Source organism: Eptatretus burgeri, chromosome 6 (assembly GCF_056783735.1).
Source record: "Eptatretus burgeri isolate ZD-2024b chromosome 6, Ebu_testis_v1, whole genome shotgun sequence".
Taxonomy (NCBI): Eukaryota; Metazoa; Chordata; class Myxini; order Myxiniformes; family Myxinidae; genus Eptatretus; species Eptatretus burgeri.
In genome coordinates, this window is record NC_140966.1 from 111,279,107 (window position 1) to 111,298,809 (window position 19,703).

General features: G+C 43.0%; 1 protein-coding gene across 2 annotated transcripts in view; it reads left to right on the forward strand.

Moving 5' to 3' along the window:
* LOC147025619 (SH3 and multiple ankyrin repeat domains protein 2-like) overlaps positions 1–15,883 on the forward strand; it is a 155,735-nt gene extending 139,852 nt beyond the window's left edge. For both annotated transcript variants that reach the window (XM_085886768.1, XM_085886769.1), the window contains exon 7: positions 8,330–15,883. In XM_085886768.1, the coding sequence (XP_085742894.1) occupies positions 8,330–9,383 (1,054 nt within the window). In that variant the 3' untranslated portion in view covers positions 9,384–15,883. The remainder of the gene's footprint in view (positions 1–8,329) is intronic.
* Positions 15,884–19,703: the final 3,820 nt, after the last annotated feature.

A 19,703-nucleotide genomic window follows, 5' to 3' on the forward strand; every position in this document is an offset into this window, starting at 1 on the left:
AAAATAAAGTCCAAATTCTCAAAGTTAGTATTCCCATATCCAGTGATATAATTGGTTAAATGTAGTAATACTGGAATGTAGATCTCCTTTATTTCACAAATAGAGAAACTGCTCATTATGCTCATATCAAAAACTTTTCTAGATTGGTAAGTAGTTAAGTTTATAAATCAAAGCATAAATCATATCCTTGTAAGAGATCTCTAAATATCTTTCAATCTCAACAGACTTGATAAACATTTAAAGTATTGTTCTAATCATAAAGCAGCAGTTGTTGAGATGCCAGGACCAGGAGAGAAAGTTGTCTTAATGAAACAAATAAATGTATAAAACCCACCATTTGTAATATGTGCTGATTTTGAGAGCATCTTGGAAAAGACTGATATTAAAAAATACATCAAAAGCATATCCCTTGCGGGTTTTGTTATTACATTAAATCATCTGTCGGAAGTAAATGAAATGAAAACGAGAGAAGAACCTTCAGAGTGTAGGCTTTATTCCATTTGATTGAAGCCGCTTCTACGGGCACACCAGGGAATACAGGCGCAGCAAGGAGTACATAAGCAGTAAGGTATACACGTGCAACTAATCACCGCAAAATAAATCAGTATAAGCCCGGAGTCCGATATACTCTCAATTCTCACCATTCAACGAGCACCAAGTGAACCGCCGCCATAAACGACAATGCCCCTGGGACAATCACCCCCGACCGAGCCGAACCTCAGCTTTATCTATTCCGTGCTCGAGCCGTGCAACATGTGATCACACGTCACGACCTTCAATTCACCACATTTTCCCCGTCTTTAAAATGTAACTAGAGGCCCAACACCATGATTACCAACACCCAACTGAACGCACCATGATTACTTCAGCGCTACAGGAGTTTACATTTCAAGCAACGTGAACTATCTAAACTACAGAAGCATACATGCCAAGCAGTGAGGATTATTTTGAGTTGTAGGAGCATGGTCATGAGCATCGATATATTCTGTAACGAGCATATAGGAGCATGAGCATTGAGGATGCCGATAATCCCCTTTACAGATTGAGTCGGCGAGGGGGTATTATCCGTTGACCTCTCCGGGAGTAAATGGCGGTTTCACTTGAGGGAGGCTTCCGATCCTCTTGGTGAGCCTCGACTCGTGCCGGGGATGACTCCCCGATCGCTCTCGGGTGGAACGCGGCAGCTCCGTCGCCACCATTCTCGGGTGGAGTTCCTGGGGGGGGGGGAACACCTGGGGAGGGGATGTCAGAGGGAGGAGCGCCAGATGGTGGTGTACCTGCGGGAGGAGTACCTGAGGGAGCCAAATGGCGAACCGACACAGTGGTCTCCCTGCCATCCGGGAGCCTGACATGAGCATACTCTGGATTAGTATCGATGAGTTCGACCTCTTCCTCCATGGGTTCATACTTGCTTTGTCGTACCGGGCGTTTCATGAACACTGTTCCGGGATGGGTTAGCCAGTTGGGCACCGATTGGCCGTCAACATAACGCCGCTGGTGAATAAACATTCGTTCGTGAGGAGTTGCATTGGTGGACGTGCAGAGCAAAGAGCGTATGGAATTCAGAGCATCGAGAAGGGTAACCTCCCACTGCTCGGGCCCCAGTCCTCTCGATTTCAGCGCCAGAGTTACGGCTTTCCAAATAACTCCATTATATCGTTCCACCTGCCCATTACCCTGTGGGTTGTAACCCGTCGTTCGACTAGTTGCTATGCCGTGCTCTAATAGGAATTGTTTTAGCCCGGCCGACATGAAACACGGCCCTCTGTCTGAATGTATGTACGAAGGTTTCCCAAACATAGCGAAGAGGTCAGACAGACATTTCACGACAGTGCTTGAGGTCATATCCGAGCACGGAAATGCGAAAGGGAACCTTGAATATTCATCAACAACAGTGAATATGTATCTGTTGTCTGTCTCGGTCTGCAGGGGCCCTTTGAAGACAATGTTTAGTCTCTCGAAGGGAGAAGTGGCCTTGATCAATCTGCCAGAAGCCGCGCCATAGAATCTGGGTTTTAGTTCAGCACAAACAGGGCATGAAGCATTCATTTGTTTAATATCTTCAATAGAATAGGGAAGGTTTTGTCTGCGCACGAAATGTGCCATTCTGGTTACCCCCGGGTGGCACAGAGACACATGGAGGTCTTGCAAAGCCCGACTAATTGTCGCCGAACAGTAGACCCGAGAGAAGGTGTCTGCAGCAGGGTTTTCCCTCCCGGGCCGGTAAACTATGTCGTAACTATAGCAGGCTAGGTCTATCCGCCATCTCATAATTTTTTCATTCTTAATTTTCCCGTTATTTTTCCCATCAAACATGAATGCCACGGATCGTTGGTCCGTAACGAGCGTGAAATGGTTTCCCAGTAAATAGTGTCTCCATTTACATAGGGCTTCGACGATGGCGTACGCTTCCTTCTCTATTGCCGAGTGTCTCTGCTCGCTTCCAGAGAGAGTTCTCGAGAAGAACGTGACGGGCCGCCCAGACTGATTAAGCGTAGCAGCTATCGCGTGATCAGAAGCATCTGTTTCCACCACGAAGGGCACCGAGCTATCGATTGATAATACCACGGAATTACTGATATCATCTTTGAGGCTGTGGAAAGCTTTTACAACAGCGGCATCTGGTGAAAAGTTTTTGCAATGCACTAGGGGATGTATTTTCTCGGAGTATTGGGAAATCCATCTTGCATAGTAAGCGAACATGCCGATCACCCGGCGCATTGTCTGCAAGTCCTGAGGTGGGGGTAGCTCACGAAGTGGACGCAATCGTTCAGGATCAGGCTTAATCGTGCCGTCGGCTATCGTGTAGCCGAGAAGGTCAATTGACCTTGCCGAGAATACGCATTTCTCGTAGTTGAGGGTCAGATTATATTTTTTAGCAATGCTCAAGAATCTGTCCAGATTCATGTCATGTTCCCCCTGATCCCTACCGCATGCTGTGACATTGTCCACGTAAACAAAAGTGTCTTTGAGGTTTTCATCTGAGATGATGTCGTCCATAACCCGTTGGAAGCAAGCTACTCCATTCGTGACACCGAACGGAATCCTCCTGAATTGGTAAAGGCATCTACCTGCCTGGAATGCGGTGTAAGGTTTGTCTTCCTCTCGGATGGGAATTTGATGATAGGCGCTTCGCAAATCGATGGTGCTGAATATCTAATAATTGGCCACGCGTTCGACCATCTCGTCTATGCGCGGCAAAGGGTAGGCATCGAGTTGGGTGAAACGATTGACCGTTTGGGAATAATCGACAACCATTCGTTTCTTATGATTCTGATTGGCGGTGACCAACACCTGTGCGCGCCATGGCGAATCGCTCGGTTCTATAATTCCTTCTTCCAGTAATCGCTTGGTCTCTGAAGTGATGAAGTTCATATCAGCAGTGGTATATCGTCGCGATTTGCTCGCTATCGGTTTACAGACCGGCGACAAGTTAGCAAACAGCTGGGGGGACGTTACCTCTGCGGTGGTCAAAGCATTTAAAATTAGACGAGGTTTGCTTCCTCCAAAGGGTATTTCGACGCTCGTGTGCTGCTTGAGGACATTATGACCCAGAATTACGTCTGCGCATAAATCACGAAGCACCAGTACCCTTACATCCCGATACGTGTACCCTTTTACGTCCAATTCAACATTGCAGTACCCTCATATGCGGGACTGTAGTGATGTGGCGGCCATGCATACCATATTGTCTGTCGGGTGGATCTTCCATTTCCTGCCCTTCACTAGCGAGCTGTTGACGAAACTTTCAGAGCTACCGGTATCAATCAGAGCCTCAGCCATATGCCCGTTAATTCGTACGTTGATGATAGCCTTGGATAGATTCCCCGGTGAGGCTGCAGTTAGTTTCTTTTGTGAGTAGAGAGCCGCAGAAGTGGGTTTATTTCTCCTTAGAGTAGATTTACATACCCTGGCATAATGCCCTTTCTTGTCACAATTCATGCATGTGGCATCTCTGGCAGGGAATTTGTGGCGGGGGTGTCTTTTGTACCCACAAAAGAAGCATTTACCAACCGGAGTAGTTGCTGAGGAGTTTGACGAGGTCTGGGTATCCGACTCCTCGGGTTTTTCTCCATCCCCTGTGTCAGGCTGTGTCTGTGTCTGTGGGGTTCCTTGAGTTTCCACCGTAGCGGCGTTCATAAGCAGCATCGGTGTCCCAAATGACTCAGATTGCTGCTGAGCCGTATCCATTGCTCGAGCCTGATCGACTACCTTTTCAAGAGTGGGTTGCGCTTTCTCTAGTAAGCGTTGCCGTATGTGGGCTGATCTGAGTCCTTGGATAAATTCCTCCCGGGTCGCTTCATTTCGGTGTTCCTCGGCGTTTACGGCCCGGAAGCTGCCGTCTTTTCCCAGCTGTTTCAGAGCTTGCAGGAACCAATTGATTGTCTCCCCGGCTGCTTGCTTGCGTGTGTTGAGAAGATGTCGTATGTATACCTCGTTCTTGCGCTTCACGTAGAGCGCCTGCAGCACGTCGATCGCTGCTTCGTAGGTGTCACACTCCGAGAAGAGCCTGTATACGCTGGGCGAGACATGATTCACAAGGGCGGCCAATTTGTCGGCTCCCTCTTCGATGATGGTCAGATAGTGTGAGAAGGAACGGAACCAATGCGACCATTTCATTTCTGAGTCAGTCACGTTTGGGTCTGCGTCGAACCTCTCTGGTTTGTAGATCTTGTCCATCGTTGGTTGAGAGAGCCGAGAAAACCAAATGGAATAAATTGAAATGAAAACAAGAGAAGAACCTTCAGAGTGTAGGCTTTATTCCATTTGATTGAAGCCGCTTCTACGGGCACACCAGGGAATACAGGCGCAGCAAGGAGTACATAAGCAGTAAGGTATACACGTGCAACTAATCACCGCAAAATAAATCAGTATAAGCCCGGAGTCCGATATACTCTCAATTCTCACCATTCAACGAGCACCAAGTGAACCGCCGCCGTAAACGACAATGCCCCTGGGACAATCACCCCCGACCGAGCCGAACCTCAGCTTTATCTATTCCGTGCTCGAGCCGTGCAACATGTGATCACACGTCACGACCTTCAATTCACCACAGTAAATATGATAAGTTGGAGTTGTATAGAGGATCTGTTGCTGCTGATCAATTTGTTAAAAGGAGTGAGGATAATTATATTAAGCTAACTGAAATTATGTCAAGAACAAATAAACCCCTTAACTTATTTCCAAATGAAGATAAAGAATTTGATGAAGCAATGATTTGTCATATATGCTCAGAGGCTTTGGTAAAAACTGATAAAAGGGTTAGAGATCATTGCCATATAACGGAGAAATATAGAGGAGCAGCTCATAATATTTGTAATCTTAATTATAGAATCCCAACATTCATACCTGTATTTCTTCATAATAATACACACCTCTATCAAAGAACTAAGTAAGACTCCTGGAAAGATAACAGCAATTCCGAATGCAGATCAAAATTACGTCTCATTTACAAAACAGATTTATACCCATGAAATGGATGTAAATACAAATATTAGATTTCTTGACTCTTATAAAATTATGACAAGCCCTCTAAATTCTTTGGTTTCAAACATCTCCTCCTTTCCTATACTTTCAAGTCAATTTAGGACTGAAACTGACTTGAGTAAAGAAAAAAATACTAAAAAGGGTATTTACCCATGTGATTATATGGATTCCTTTGAAAGACTTAAAAAAACAATGCTTCCTCCTAAAAAGCGTTTTTGAAGTTAGGAAGATGTCACATTAGAGAAGTTTGTTATAATAAAGATTCCTATGGACTTGATCCTCTCCATTATTATACATCTTCTGGACTAGCCTGGAGCGCTATGTTGAAAATGACTAAACAACCCCTTGCTCTTCTAAGTGATGTAAATATGCTCTTGATGATTGAAAAGGCCAAAAGAGGAGGAATTTTACAAGTTTGCTCAAAGAGATATGCGAAGGCAAATAATTAATATCTTCCAGATTTCTCACCTGATAAGCCCACATCTTATTTAATGTACTTTGATGCGAATAACTTGTCTGAATCTCAACCCTATAGTAATTTTAAATGGTTGAAAGAATACAAGTACAAATCTATCTTGGATGATATAACCTCCACATATCAAGAAGATTTAGATAAATAGGATTATGGGTATTATTTTGAAATAGATTTAAACTATCCTAGAAAACTTCATACCTTCCCTGTGGTGCTGAAAAAGAGATCCCCAATCAAGAGCTATTCAGTGGTTATCAACAACATTTCTTCAGTTCTTCAAATGAGTTTAAATATATTCCTACAATTAAATTACGAACAACATTGTTTGATGAAGAGAAGTATGTTTTACATCAAAGAAATGTAAAGCAATTTATAGAACCAGGACTAAAAGTTAAAAAGGTACATCAGGAACCAAAATGTAGTCAGTCATTGGTTGGGTAACTATATTGATTATAATATCAGGATGAGAACAAAGGCTAATAATGATTTTGAGAAGGACTTTTACAAGTTGATGAATAATGCTGTATTTGGTAAACCAATGGAAAATATAAGGAATAGACAAAATGTAATACTTGCTACAACTTAGGAGCAGGTGGAGAAGTTCTTAAATAAACCAAGCTTTAAAAGAGTAGAAATATTTACACATAATTTTTGTGTTGTTCCTTTTAATAAAGAGAGTATAAAGGTGGATAACCCGATTTATATGGGAGAAGCAGTTTCAGATCTTTCAAAGTATTTAATGTATGATTACTTTTATAATAATCTAAAGAAAAGATATGGTGAGAATATTGTATTGCTATATATGGATACAGATAGCTTCATACTCGAGACAACTACAGATGATGTTTATAAGGATATGAAAGAAGATGAAGATATTTATGATACAAGTAATTATGATCCTAACAACCCACTCTTTTCGAATATGAATAAAAAGTTTATTGGTAAATTTAAAGATTAATTAGGTGAAAAGATACTAAGTAAATTTGTAGGTGTTAGATCAAAGGCATATTGCTTATAAATACTTAATGAGAGGGTTAAATGAATTCAAATATGAAAAGAAACTTAAAGGTCTAAAGAAGAGTGTATTAAAAGAGACCATGAACTTTCAACATTACCTTGAATGTATATGGAGGAGAAAGGATGTTTATCGAGAGATGAATCTTATTTAAAATTATAAACCTGAAATATTCTCAGAGACTGTTAGTAAGAAAGCTCTAACAGCATTTGATGATAAAAGATATATAATGGGTGATGGAGTAAATACATTACCTTTTGGGTTTTAAGTATAATTATGATTAAAAATGGTGTCCCCCACTTTGTGCTCTGCGCACTGGGTAAGTATATGTCTGATTGACTCTGCTTTCCTCATGTTCTCCGACCTTTGATCCACATGACCAATAACTCACCTTTAATCACACCTGTTATGTAAACTCTCAAGGTGACATTGCACCAATAACAAAGTCTCCTCCACTGCTTGCGTATAGCTTTTTTTGTCTGGAAAATCGAGGATCCTGGAAGAGCAAAGAGGTGGAGGGTAAAATGGCAACAAACTGAGTGGGGCAACAGTTGAGCTGAACGGGAAGAGGTGAGAGAGGAGGGGAGGAATCAGTAACGTGCAAGATGTTTGGTTTATGATGGTAGAAAAGATCACAGTTGAGATGGGGAATGATCTGAGGTGGTGGTGCACTTCCCTCTATCCTGCATGGGAGAAAAGTATAACAAAAGAGTTGAGGTATGCACTAAGCTCAGATGTTGGGAGTTTAACCAGGAGGGGGTTAATGAAGGAAAATGAGCACCCCAGACGAGCTGGGAGGGTTAGTGTACTTGTGGAACACATGACTACATCACCTTCTCAATGCACGATCTCACTGATTTGTTTTGTTACCTCCACCCCCAAAGTTTGAAGGAGGTTATGTTTTCACCACTGTCTGTCTGTTTGTTTAACTGAAAGCAAGATATCTGAAAAAGTTGTGGACGGATTCAGACGAAATTCGTTGGAGAGGTTGGGTGTGTGACAAGGACGAATTGATTGGATTTTTGTGAAGATCCAGATCCTTTAATTTTTTAAGTGATTCTTCACCATTGAGAGTTGGGGGCCAAATACGATATATAGCATGACATTTCAAAAAGTTATGGATGAGTGAAGACAAAATTTTGTGTTGATTGTTGATTTTAAGGTCAATCATGATGATATCTTGAGAAATATATCAGCTTGGTGATTGTAACTACAATGATGTGTCTGAAAATTTTTTCAATTTTTTAATTAGTAATCCTAATTCTTCAGGGTAACGATTATGCTGATAGTGAATCTGATGGTTGTGGCTCTATTGCAGTTAACTTCTGCCTCAATCTCATCCCCTGCATTTTCAGCACTTTTGTGGAGACCTCACCCAGCTTGCGGTTGCCAGATGGTACCATCAACACCACCTGCCACAAACCAGCTAAATCTCCAGGCAAGCATTCTCTCTGCCGCTCATCCACTGTAGGCCCATCGAGTTCCAGCACCAATACATCGCTGCCACAACTACCAAACTTGCATCCCGGATCGCTAACTTCCGCTGCTTCAGTTCCCAACATTGCTGCAGTCGCTTCCGTTGGTCAGGACGTGCGTTTTTCTCCTGTCTCTCCACGCTTTTCACGTGGCTATGGCACCGTGCCACCATTGGCTGTCTCTTCAGCCTCACAATGTCGTGGCGCTGCCTTTATCCCACGCTCTTCTGCAGGAATATTTGGAGGGCTATCCACCAGTGTGCGGCCATCTTCCCCAGCCCTCATACACTCCTCCACGTTCTCTTTTACAACATCGCCAGCCTCACATGACGATGAGTTTTCTCTTTATTCAGATACTGGTGATTACAGCAATCTTGTAAATAGCTACAATGAATGCTATAGCATTAATAACCCAAGCACAACGACACCCTCCACCCCAATTTCTCCATCACCCAGCCTGTCCCGTTCCACTTTCTCTTTCCCTAGCCTTCCTTCCACTACGCAGCCACCTCTGGCATCTGGGCAGGTCCCGGAACGCCGCCTCACACTACGTCCACTTCGTAGCCGATCGGTCTCCCCGGCACCTGGCCGACTCCTGTCCCGGGCCCCTATCCGCCCTATCAGCCCCTGCCCAACACGCAGGCCACCCCCATCACCCGATCTTCACTCTCCATCTTCCCCCCTCTCCTGGCCACCCATCCCGTCAGACAAACCTTTCACCCGAAAACCATTGGCGAGTTGGAGCAAGTTTGATGTGGCCGATTGGCTGGACAGCTTGAACATGGGTGACCATCGTTGCGCCTTTCTAGAAAATGAAATAGACGGCTCACATCTACCGGCACTGCAAAAAGAGGAGCTTCTGGAGCTGGGAGTAACACGCGTTGGCCATCGTATGAACATCGAGAGAGCACTTCGCCTGTTGCTTGAAAGATAACGGTAGAAGCGTCATTAAGGGTTTGTTTTTCTCCTAAATATTTACGCAAAATGGCTTCCTGAGGGACAAATAGATGATTAACGATGGGAAAGCCATACTTATGGACAATGTATGTTAACTAAAAGAAAAGTTAATCACAAAGCAAAGCAAAAGAAAGCAAGATGGTGATTGCAGATGGTGGTTAATTTTGGGAAAAAATAAAGAAGGCAGTTGTATGAAGACTGCGGAAGTATTGAAAGGTGAAGATACAGTGCGGTAGACTGCTGTCGATTGAAAGCTTTTAGAGTAAGGACGGGATAACTAAAACGGATCATCTTGGATGAAAGACAGAAAGAGTAAATAAGGCCAAATGAATGTAGGACAATTGTGTCCAGAACATTTTGCCATTGGATGTATAGGATATTTTACAGCAACATGGTTGTTATATACTATTTATCAATCTTGTAACTAAGATCTTTGTATGGAAATAGCACTGAATCAGCAGCATTGAATATTATGGGATGCAGGCTTAGGACCAGCCTAAGCTTATCCTTCACTCAAAAGAGAAGCAAACACCTTTTGTGGATATTTCAATCACAAATTGAATGTCGAGTTTATTTCATTAGGTTGGGGGTAGCCTGGTCATCATTTGTTTGCGGTTATCGAGGAGTCCCGCTTCGTGTCTGATCCCCTTTCCAGCATGCTGGAGGGATTTCCCGAGGATTTCGAAGGTACAGGCAAGTGCAGTAAAGTCCGACCTCTGGTTCAACTTCAGTAAGTTCAAAACTGGGTTTCAACTTGTCTTTCATTATATACCTCACTATATCCACAGTGGTGAAACCTTTGGCTTCTGTGCCTGAAGTGTTCACAGCAGCAGCCATTGATGTAATTTCTATCTTTCTCAGAATAATCAAACCTTACGTCCTATCGACAGGTTAGACTCCACCTTTATGCTAACCTTACTGTAACTGTGATTCCAAAAACAGCTCTTTTTCATCTTTATATCTGAGGCAGTTGGAACTTCCATTCTGAACATGAAGCCGAAGGTAAAACATTAATTCAAATGTTCAGGAATTGCCGGCGTGTTAAGACTAAAAGAGTTGGAGGAGGAAAAGTTGAAAGGTAATGGATGCGTGAAGGAAGAATACATTTAAAGTGTAAAGGGTGAGATAGAGGTGGAAGTTAGGGTGTAATTGTAGCTTGATGGGTTACGGTGGGGCATGTAGGGTAGGGATAGGATACAAAGTGGCAGGCAGGGTATCGGCGGCCAACAATGTCAGGAAAAATAAGTAACAGATCAGATGTATTAAGGTAAGTAGAGTAGTTTAGCCAAGATAGAGTCACTCTAATGATAGGGATTCATGTCTGCTGGACAGACATATTATACTGAGGGAGAGTAGAGTTGTTTGGGTTCAGGGAGATGTAGTTTCAAAGTATTTCACAACATTGCACAGTCGTTTAGCATCCTCTTCTGAGAATGTGTGGTGCTTCTAGAAAAGGAAAACACCTGTTTGTTGTTTGAGGTTTTCACTTGGTATGGTAAGAACTGAAAAAAGGGCTTCAATCAGGGCTTCGTATGGACTATACTAAACAATTTTTTATGGAAAGAAGAATTGTCTAGATGCCAAATTTGCAAGCTTTTAAAAGCACTTGTAGTTTGGAGGAATGGCTGAAGACATCAAATTCTCATTAGCGGCTCCTTTGCTGTCCGATGAGGCACAAATGCATTTTTCTGTGGTTTCTGACTAAATCCGTTGACTTGCCATGTGTGGTGAGTTTTATTTAAGGTCTTTTTGAGTTTGAGGGTTTCGACCCATTTGATCAATCTGAGAATTTACAAACAAAGTACAGGGTGATTATACCCCGGTAGAAAGATCTTCAGGTAAAACTTTGCACAGAGACATCCCGTGTTGTCTGAACCCCCAGCTTATACAAAAGCATTAAATCTTTCTGATTAATTATGATCAGGATTTCCAATGCTGGGCCGGCTGACGTTCCGGGATCCTTCATGAAGATAGCTAATCGCTTTCAGGGCACCTTGGGGCTGCAGCAGACGCCTAAATGTCTACATCACATGGTTTGATGACAATGCACTTACATTTTGATAAAAGCGACATCCACAGAGCACTTTAAGTGTCTTGGGATTCAATCACATCCTCCCACCACACCGCAACCATCACCTGCCAAGGAAATATTGATAGCCGGTACTCTTATTTTGGTAAGACCTCCAAAAATGGCCCAGAATTGGGTTTATGGGTAACCACGTGTTTGAAGCTGACAACTAGTATTATCTGAAAGTACATGTCCTGAGTTTATAAAAATGCTTGTTGGCAGTTTTGAAACTGCCTGATCGGGAGGAAATCCGGTGGGCATGGTATTCACTTAAAGTAATCCTCTAAAATCAAGAAATTTGACCTTAAAAGAGTGGTGACCATTAAAACACAGTTCATCTTAGCACCTGAAACATACACATAACAAGGCCTAAAATGCATACATGTCGATGTTGGCTGAAGGTATGGCTGTGCCACTGATGCAATGCCCCTATTACAAGTACACTGGTACTCATTTTGCCAACCTCAGAAGGATGACAGGCTGAGTCAACCCCATCTGGTGTTAATTCAACTGTTGACAGAGGCTTGAACTCAGGACCCTAAAATCCCAAGCCAGCTCAAATACCAAGCCAGTCACCCTAACCACTATGCCAACACCAAGCTTTCTGTGTAGTTGAGACTATGGTTTTCATTTAAAATATGAAATTCTCGGGGTTTTTAAAAAAAAATTGAGTCGAGGCTCGTGGAAAAGCTCGGTTAATGGTTGAGAGGTTCTCAATACTGTATTCATCTTCTCCATTTGGGCTCTAAGGGTTGTGACACACCTCGCCAGCACAGCGACAGGCAGCTATGCATTTCGGTCCTGATCAGTGACACATCTTGCAGGTGAACAGTTATTACACCTGCAAGTGAGAAGGGGTTGGATACTCTGCTGGAATGGGTTTTTCGATTGAGTACTGACTTCAACACATTGTCCTTCACGTACCAGCCGCAGTTTGTAGCAAGTGGTAGATCAGGAGATGGAGCACACGCTGTTCGCCAGAACAGTGCGCGGTCGTGTGCTCTCGTGATGTGTTGCTTTAGGGCATCATGTGTAGGTGGCAGCATCTCCACTTCACTCCTTTCTGGAATAGCTCGCTCCTTGCCTCTTTTATATCTCCTACTGGAGAATTAAGGAAGTACGGCTGACAGCCAAATTATTCGGTTTGAGCTGTTGTGCGTGCTGTTTGATCACCTGTTCCAAAATTGTCCTGGAGTTCAGAATTGGAAATAAATGTTTTCCATGTTTTCTTCTTTTCAATGCCGTACATGCTGCTCACTGTATCTCAGCCTGTCACTGCATGGAATGCAGGGACGTTGTTGCGGACAGGGTTGGGTTGGTCGATCTCATGGACCTTGATGATACGGTGATGCTTCCCTGTTCGAGATCGAAGCCAAACTTCATTGCTGAGCTGGACAGAAAAGTGAACAAGTAGCACCAGGACATCTGTGTCTGTAAACAACAACCAGCGTCTGAAATCCCTTGCGATAAGCATCAATTCCATGGAGAATCAGTCTGCTCTCACCTTATTCATGTGTCGATCATGGAAAGTAGGCATCTCATTCAGACGATGCCTGCACATCTTCACATCCAACTACGACTTCATAACCATCAAGGGATTCCGCCTTTGCCAGTAGCTGCTGGCCTTGAATGGGTCCGAGTGTCTCTGCCCATCAATGCCGTACTCCTGGTCTTCAACATGCACATAAAACACGATACGTGTTTCTTGGGCAAGGTGACTGCATTCAATGAGCATTACCCATCATCTACCTCTGGCGGTATATGTTCTCATAATGACAACGAGGCCTCCAGAAACCTTGCGCACTCGGTTTAGGTGTTCCAAGACTTTATTGGTTGAGATGTTGAAGAAATCACAAAGGGGTCCGTGTCACGAGTCTTAAGTTTCCAGCAGAGTCTTATCTGTGCACATGCTAGTAGCTTCATGTTGGCTACATACGCAGCTCTCTCATCGCACGTAGTTGTTCCGATTGTAGGCTGACACCCATGGCACCATATCCATAATAAGCTGACAAGGGAAGTACCCGGTTTTCTTCTTGTTCATTTCTGAATAATTGGATTGAGGTTGAAACCACGTCGATGTATTGTCTGCAGGATGTAGATGTTGAAGGTTATAGCAGAGAGGCAAATGCTTTCAACAAACTGAAGACATCTGCTGCATGCAAACATTTAAGAAGTCATTTGAATGTCTGCTGATCACTGTCTTCTGCAGAATCTCCTTATCTTATAGGTATACTCTACCTTTGTGCTAACCATACCATAACCATAATTCTGCTTTGTCGACAGCTTTGGTGATCTCTTCTGAGATTGGTTGGTGATGACCAATAACCCTTTTCTTTACTTTCAGCTCCAGATTCCGGAATGCCTCATACTTCACTTTGTGAGCTTGAATCGACTGGTTGTACAACTTGGCTGTCATTATGTTGTCTGCAGTAGCCTCACCAAACACATCACTCTCTTTCCACACATCGACAAGACCAGAGTCATTCAGATGGTGTCCAGTGATTCACATAAAGTTGTGAACTATGTGGAAACTTCCAAGCAAGAAGGCTATCGTGTACAGCCAGTGGCTGCTGGTTGCATCATTTTCTGGGGGCGAGGCTTTGCCTCTGATGGGGTGCCCTCTATTACCAGTGTACTGGTACTCATTTCACCAACCTCTGAAGCATGACTGGCTGAGTCGACCCCCACCTGGTGTTAATTTAACAGTGGACAGGGGCTCAAACTCAAGACCTAAGATCTTAAGCCAGCAACCTTAACCATTAAGCCGAATATCAGGCTTTTAAAAAGTGAGATTGCCAGATGATTCAGGCAATTCTTCATTTGCCCACTGCAGCTCTTTGGCAGTGCAGTACAACTGCTGCTGTGGGGTTAGTCCTGGATCTTGCCCAGGGTCCGATGTTGCCCATTTTCTCCGAAACCTTGATACTTCTTTGAATGATTGTCCACATTGTGTCATCCTCATGGGCTTGAGCATAATAACAGGATCTTAAAACCATATGCGAGTGTGTCAAATGTTTCATATCTACCTCGTCCTCTCATATAGTATTGCATTTGTTGATTCCACCACTTCCAACAAATAAATTCCACCACTTTCATACTTCCTGTATTGTGCCAGGCCCATGATGCTGATAGCATCTAATATATATAAATATATATAAATAAATATATATGTATATATGTATATACACTGATGACCCAAAACATTATGACCACTGACAGGTGAAGTGAATAACATTGATTATTTTGTTACAATGGCACCTGTCAAGGGGGGGGGGGGATATATTAGGCAGCAAGTGAACAGTCAGTTCTTGAAGTTGATGTGTTGGATGCAGGAGAAATGGGCAGGAGTAAAGACCTGAGCGACTTTGACAAGGGCCAAATTGTTATGGCCAGATGACTGGGTGAGAGCATCTCTGAAACGGCACAGCTTGTGGTGTGCTCCCGGTCAGTAGTGGTGAGTACCTACCGACAGTGGTCCGAGGAGGGACAAACCACAAACCGGCGAAAGGGTGTTGGGCGCCCAAGGCTCATCGATGTACGAGGGCAACGAAGGCTATCCCATCTGGTCCGAACCGACAGAAAGTCTACTGTGGCACAAGTCACAGAAAATTTTAATGGTGGTCACAGGAGGAATGTGTCACAATCCACAGTGCATCACACCCTGCTGCATAGCCACAGACCGGTCGAGTGGCCATGATTACCCCTGTCCACCGTTGAAAGTGCCTACAATGGGCACGTGAGCATCGGAACTGGACCTTGGAGAAGTGGAAGAAGGTTTCCTTGCCCGATGAGTCCCGTTTTCTTTTAAATCACGTTGGTGGACGTGGGCGCCGTTTACCTGGGGAAATGATGGCACCAGGATGCATTGTGGGAAGACGACAAGCCGGTGGAGGGATTGTGATGTTCTGGGCAATGTTCTGCTGGGAACGTCTGGGACGTCCATTCATGTGGACGTCAATTTGACACGTGTTCCCTACCTAAACATCGTTGCAGACCAGGTACACCCCTTCATGGCAATGGTATTCCCTGATGGCAGTGGCCTCTTTCAGCAGGATAATGTGCCGTGCCACACTGCACACATTGTTTGGGAATGGTTTGAGGAACATGATGAAGTGGTCAAGGTGTTGCCCTGGCCTCCAAATTCTACAGATCTCAATCCGATTGAGCATCTGTGGGATGTGCTGGACCGACAAGTCCGATCCACGGCGGCTCCACCTCGCAACTTACAGGACTTGAAGGATCTGCTGCTCATGTTTTGGTGCAAGATATCACAGGACACCTTCAGGGGTCTTGTGGAGTCCATGCCTCGGCGGGTCGGCGCTGTTTTGGCGGCACACGGAGGACCAACAGCATATGAGGCAGGTAGTCATGATGTTTTGGCTCATCAGTGTATGTAAACAGTATGTTCTTGGCTCATCAAAATATATGTATATATATATATATATATATATATATATATATATATATATATATAAAAATATATGTATTTATATATAAATATATATATATTTTTTTTGTAAAAAAAATATATCTAAATGTATAGATATACTTAAAAATGTATATATGTATGTATATATATATATATATGTATATATAAATGTATGTATATATAAATGTATTTGTATATATGTACATGTATGTTTGTATATGCATGTGTGTACATATATATATATATATATATATATATATATATATATATGTGTATACATATGTGTGTGTATATATATATATATATATATATATATATATATATATATATATATATATATATATATATATATATATGTATACATACACAAACATATAAATATAAAACTATATATATACATATATATATATATATAAATATATATTGTATATACAGTGTATATATATATATATATATATATATATATATATATATATATATATATATATATATATATATATATATATATATATATATATATACATATATATGAACATCTACAGGGTGAGTCAAAAGTAACGCCCGATTTCTGTTTTTTCGGCTGTCAGATACTTTCTGGGAAGTCATGTTGTTAATAATTGTCTTGCAGATTATTAATTTTCGTAATTTATTTATTTTTGATTTCGTTTTGCAGGTTATTGCTGCGAGTTTGGAAAGTTACTGAATTTGCACCAAATTGAACCATGAATTACCTTTCAATGAATCAACGCATTGTGGCCATGAAACATTAATGCAAATCTAATGAACAACCAACGAAGGCGGCACGCCGTTTGGCACAGGAATTCGATATTAACCCACCTCAGGGAAGAAACATACCATTGATTGTCGAGAAATTTGAAGCAACAGCGTCTGTAGCCACTGCAAAGAAGTCCGGTCGTCCGAAAACGGTAACTAAAGTAGCTAAGGATGAAGAAGCCATCGAAGACTGGAACAAAGTCAGCAAAAGTCAACTTGCCATTTATCTGCAGAGTTGGAAGTGAACCAATCAAGTGTTATCCATATCCTTCACCAGAAAAAATAGAAACCTTACATTCCACGCTTACTGCATGCCCTTCATGATGGAGATGATGACCGCTGTCTTCAATTGTGCGAAAAGTTTTTAGCTAAACTTCACAAAGAGGACACAATGCTAGACAACATCTGGTGGTCAGATGAGGCATGTTCTAAGCTTAGTGGCACAATTGTGTCGACTGGGCTGCGAATAACCCAAGAGTGACAGTTGAGAAGGAGGTAAATTTACCTGGAGTGACAGTTTGGGCAGCCATATCTCCATTCGGGATAATTGGACCCTTTTTCTTTGAGGGATCTGTCACTGCAGAAATTGACCTGGATATGCAGCAAACCTTCTTTTAGACCAGGGTACAAGATCAGGACTGTTATTTCCAGCATGATGGAGCTCCACCTCATTATGGTCATTATGTTCGTCAGTGGCTTGATGAAAACTTTCCCAGAAAGTTGATTGGCCACCGTGGTCCGATCGAGTGGCCGGCACGCTCTCCAGAACTTACACCTCCAGATTTCTTTATTTGGGGGCTCATGAAAGACGTTGTTTATCGTGAAAAGCCTCGTACCATTTAGGAATTGAAAGCTCAAATCACTGCAAAGTTTGAGGAAATTGATATCGAACTCTGCAGACGTGTGTGCCGCTCTGTGCCTGCTCGGCTGCAATTGTGCATCGATCACGAGGGAAGGCACTTTCAAAATTGCAAGTAAAACAGCTTGGCACAGTTCTGTAATAGTTTTTTCTTGAATAAATGGTTAGATAAAAATGTCATTCATTTATTTCTACCTTCTTGTACACTGCAATACAAATAGCAAACAAACAATCAACTGACAGAAATCGGGCGCGACTTGTGACTCACCCTGTATATATGTATATAGATGTATGAAAATGTGTATATACAGTATCTATATTTATGTATATATATGTATGTATATATATATGTATGTATATATGTGTATATATTTTATGTACACATGTATGTATATATATCTTCTTGTTTTGGCTACTCCCGTTAGAGGTCGCCGCAGCGGATCATCCGTCTTCATTTCACTCTGTCCTCCACATCTTCCATTGTCACACCAACCACCCGCATGTCCGCCCTCACCACATCCATAAACCTCCTCTATGGCCTTCCTCTTCTCCTCCATCCTGGTGGCTCCATCCTCAGCATCCCTCTCCCGATATTCCCCGCATCCCTCCTCTGCACATGTCCAAACCATCTCAATCTCGCCTCTCTCACTTTGTCTCCAAACCGTCCTACCTGCGCTGTCCCTCTAATATACTCATTCCTTATCCTGTCCATCCTCGTCAGTCCCAACGAGAATTGCAGCATCTTTAACTCTGCCACCTCCAGCTCCGCTTCCTGTCTTTTTTCAGCGCCACCACCTCCAAACCATACACCATAGCTGGTCTCACTACCATCTTCAATACTTTCCCTTTCACTCTTGCAGATACCCTTCTATCACAAATCACTCCTGAAACTCTTCTCCACCCACAATATCCTGCCGGCACTCTCTTCTTCACTTCTCTACCACACTCTCCGTTACTTTGGACAGTTGATCCCAAGTATTTAAACCCATGCACCTTCACCACCTCAACTACTTGCAACCGCACCATTCCGCCACCTTCCCTCTCATTTACGCACATGTACTCCGTCTTATTCCTACTGACTTTCATTCCCCTTCTCTCCAGTGTGTACCTCTTCCTCTCGAGGCTCGCCTCAGCCTGCTCCCTACTCTCCCTACAGATCATGATGTCATCCGCGAACATCATAGTCCATGGAGACTCCTGTCTGATCTCGTCCGTCACCCTGTCCATCACCATTGCAAACAGGAAAGGGCTCAGAGTTGATCCTTGGTGCAATCCCACTTTTATCTTAAATCGGTCCGTCATTCCTACCGCACACCTCACCGCTGTCACACTGTCCTCATACATATCCTGCACCATCCTCACATACTTCTCTACCACTCCCAACTTCCTCATTACAATACCACAACTCTCTTGGCACCCTATCATAAGCTTTCTCTAAATCCACAAACACACAATGTAACTCCTTCTGGCCTTCCCTATACTTCTCGATCAACATTCTCAAAGCAAACATTGCATTAGTGGTGCTCTTTCCTGGCATAAACCCATATTTCTGCTCACAGATCGTCACCTCTCCTCTCAACCTAGCTTCCACTACTCTTTCCCACAACTTCATGGTGTGGCTTAACAACTTTATCCCTCTGTAATTTCCACAGCTCTGCACATCACCCTGACTCTTAAAAATTGGTATCAATACACTTAATCTTCACTCCTCAGGCTTCCTCTCACTTTCCAAGACTTTATTAAACAATCTGGTTAACAACCCCACTGCCATCTCTCCGAAACATTTCCATGCCTCCAGTGGTCTATCATCTGGGCCAACCGCCTTTCCACTCTTCATCCTCTTCATAGCAGTCCTCACTTCATCCTTACTAATCCAGCGCACTTCCTGATTCACTATCTCCACCTCTTCCAGCCTTCTTCCATCTCCATATCTCTCTCTCTCTCTCTCTCTCTCTTTCTCTCTCTTTCTCTCTTTCTCTCTCTCTTTTTCTCTCTCTCTCTCTCTCTCTCTCTCTCTCTCTCTCTCTCTCTCTCTCACTTTCTCTCTCACTTTCTCTCTCACTTTCTCTCTCACTTTCTCTCTCACTTTCTCTCTCACTTTCTCTCTCACTTTCTCTCTCACTTTCTCTCTCACTTTCTCTCTCACTTTCTCTCTCTCTTTCTCTCT